The sequence below is a fragment of the Anomaloglossus baeobatrachus genome, chromosome 2, assembly GCF_048569485.1.
Source record: "Anomaloglossus baeobatrachus isolate aAnoBae1 chromosome 2, aAnoBae1.hap1, whole genome shotgun sequence".
NCBI classification, from domain to species: Eukaryota; Metazoa; Chordata; class Amphibia; order Anura; family Aromobatidae; genus Anomaloglossus; species Anomaloglossus baeobatrachus.
Window position 1 is genome coordinate 786,619,655 of NC_134354.1, and position 3,497 is coordinate 786,623,151.

Genomic DNA, 3,497 nt, shown 5'->3' on the forward strand with positions numbered 1-3,497 from the left:
GCATTAAAATTCCAAACCAGTTTGATATGTTTGTGTATCTTACAGTAATTAGGTCGGGTGGTATAACTTTTGTAAATTCATCGTTTTTATTCGGGCACAATCGGGTGACGATGTCTGTCTATGCGCGACTACAACACACTCGGCGTTACTGTCGATCAGTGGTTCCCAAACTCCAGTCCTCATGGCCCCCAACGGGTCATGTTTTCAGGATTTCCTTAATATAGCACAGGTGATGCCTTGATAATGATTCCATCACCTGTTCAATAGTAAGGAAATCCTGAAAACAGGACTTGTTGGGGGCCGTGACGATTGGAGTCTGGGAAACACTGCTGTAGATAGGCAAGCCTATACTCCACTTGCAAGCATGAAAGACAATACTTTGTTTCAGTGGTCCAAGGATCTGTATAATATTGAGTCCAAGTGTACTTATGATGTAATATACGCTGCGTTGTAACAGGGTCATCGCTTAATGGTTGCTATGGAGATAATCAATGCTCTGTTGAGCACAAAATGGCCGCGGCATGAGCTGCAGCTTGTGGTAATCCCCGTTAATAGCTAAGATAGTGGAGGTGAGATCTGACAGGTAATCCCTTTAATTGTAGATGAGATCTGGTATTTTATGGTTTGTTTTACTAGGATGAAGAGAGGAATAGTCACGTCAGGAAACCGCTCCCCCTGGATGCCAATCACAGACAGGGAAATTAAGATGGCGGCGGTATCTCGTGACAGTTTGGGGTACTTTGCACACTACGACATCGCAAGCCGATGCTTGCGATGCCGAGCGCGATAGTCCCCGCCCCCGTCGCAGCAGCGATATCTTGTGATTGCTGCTGTAGCGAACATTATCGCTACGGCAGCTTCACATGCACTCACCTGCCCTGCGACGTCGCTCTTGTCGGCGAACCGCCTCCTTACTAAGGGGGCGGGTTGTGCGGCGTCACAGCGATGTCACATGGCAGGCGGCCAATAGAAGCAGAGGGGCGGAGATGAGCGGGACGTAAACATCTGGCGTGAGCCGCGGTGATGCAGGTAGGAGATGTTCCTCGCTCCTGCGGCTTCACACACAGCGATGTATGCTGCCGCAGGAACGAGGAACAACATCGTACCATCGCTGCAGCTACATTATAGAAATGTCGGACACTACACACCGATGATACGATAACGACGCTTTTGCGCTCGTTAATGGTATCATAAAGGATTTACACACTACGATATCGACAGCGATGCCGGATGTGCGTCACTTTCGATTTGACCCCACCGACATCGCACCTGCGATATCGTAGTGTGCAAAGTACCCCTTTCACTATGCTGAAAGATCCATTCTTTAAATAAGTTAATGGTGAGTTTAAAGACGACAAGTGGATTTATTTGATAGAAATGATTTAGTATTAAAGGCCCGGGCCGATTGTAGGCAAAACAGGGCGGACGCAGCACCGTATAGAGCAGCAACAGCTGCGGGCACAGTCACGGAGGCAGCGGGGAGAGAGATCACACATCGCCAACTTTAGCTAGTTATATCTCCGATGTGCCAGGTCCGATCTACTCAAGAAAGGTGTCAAAATGCTCCTCAGTACTTTAGCTTTAATCCATCAGGTTTCAGTCGATCAAATCACCACAAAATTTAGTAAAATTTCTTGCTTTCTTTGGTGACAGTTGGACCTCAGGGGAGCTGCATCCTACATGTCCAACAGTTGCCCTCGAGCCTCTACTTTCTTGTGTTTCAAAACCTATACATCCTACCTGACAACTAAAGGTCTGTATAGAAACAGCATGATAGCGCCACTATAGCACTGGATTTAGGATAGAAAATCCTGGTGATTGTTGAACTTTAAATAAAAAGGAACAAACTAACAATTTTGTGATACTGTTGTTGTGGTTTTGTGGTTCTGTTGCTTCTTTCAAGCGTGGCTATCTTGGACCACTCATTTTGAGATGTTGTAGCTCCATTTTATGTGTTGCTTGTAATGTAAATTTTATGCGGAGATGTTGATGGCTTGTCATCTTATGGCTGTGCAATTGCTGTGTGAGAAATAGGAGTCCTTAACCAAATTTTAAAAAAAATATAGGTAGAACACATCTGTATGAGACAACCACTAAAATGGTTAACAATTGTGGCATTGCTATTTTATTTTTGGCCAGTGTATAATTAGTGGTTCCTTAAAACCAATGTGAGTCCACATGATAAATACGTTTGAAGCCAAAACTTTTTTAACCTAATGACTAGTGGAAGAGGTCTTCCATGTGGATGAATGTGTACGTTTTTGTTCTTCATCATCTAGCAAAAAGGTATCTTGAAAAAGACTTCTTTATGTAAAGTCTCAAGATTTCATCTCGGATTCCATAGACTAAAGGGCTGAGAAACCTGGGAAAACATGTGAACCCTAAGAAATACGCTACTGTCACGAACGGTGGCCATTTGGTACTATAGACTCTGGTTATTGAGGTCAATAAGGGACTGGTGCACAATAATATCTGAAAGGCGTGGATCATAACAGTCCTCCCGGCTTTAGAGGCAGAAGAAGACTCAGGACACACTCTGTTGGCCACCAGGATGACCTTGACGTATGTGAACATGATGATTAGTCCATTCATGATGAAGCACACAGTGAAGCTTAGGAACCGTATGGCCTTCTGAATTGCATTGACCACCAAGGTTTCCTTCTCGCATACCATGTAAAGATTGAAGATATTTGTCCTCGATGAGACCATGACACAGAATTCAGCCACATATGGGATCATCACAATGGAACATATCATGGTGAATACAGCATTAGCTGTTTTGGGTGTGCAGAGGTTCACGTGTCTCAATGGGTGACATATAGCAATATACTGTTCCACAGCCATGGCGGCCAGGTTACACGGGGAGGTATGAAATGCTCCCCCAGACAAGGTGTATAAAATGTAGCATAGAGGCATAGGGATGTGCAATAAATACATAGACGCCAACATAAAATAAAAGCCTAAAAAAACAAATAATGCATCATTGAAGAGCAAGAAGACAAAGAGCACATATCGAGCGTTCTCCCGTAGAGTTGGAGTCTTGAAGAAGACGTTTAAGATTAGCGTAATAAAGCAAAGGAAAAAAATGAAGCCAATGATTGAGGGAATTAAGGTCCACTGGGCGAACTCTACAATTTTGCTGCTGATGGTTAATGGAAGGGTTGTGTTTTCTTGGATCATGGATGAATTCACCATATTGGAGGTGCGATTCCTTCGTCTTTTGGGAATGTCATGTTCATGAAGAAAGAAAGAGAAAAAATATATTTTGTTACTCACCTGTAGCAAGACACACAAAACAATAGTATTGGCTACGGCAGCGATACACCTCCTATAGGCAATGATATGTACAATTTATACTCAAGCAGTAGAAGTTACAGAAGGTAAACAGGAAATCCTGGAACTCTAAATATTAGATGGATGGGGATCAAGAACAAATAAACCCTATCTAGGAAAGACTATGCCTAAAAACCATAAACAAATTTGAGTGGAAGCTGTGT

General features: G+C 43.4%; 1 protein-coding gene across 1 annotated transcript; it reads right to left on the reverse strand.

Annotated features, from left to right (window-relative positions):
• Positions 1–2,271: 2,271 nt before the first annotated feature.
• On the reverse strand, positions 2,272–3,195 carry LOC142290052 (odorant receptor 131-2-like). Its single transcript, XM_075333997.1, has one exon. It carries the CDS (start codon positions 3,193–3,195, stop codon positions 2,272–2,274), a length of 924 nt encoding a protein of 307 aa, XP_075190112.1.
• Between the last annotated feature and the right edge of the window lie 302 nt (positions 3,196–3,497).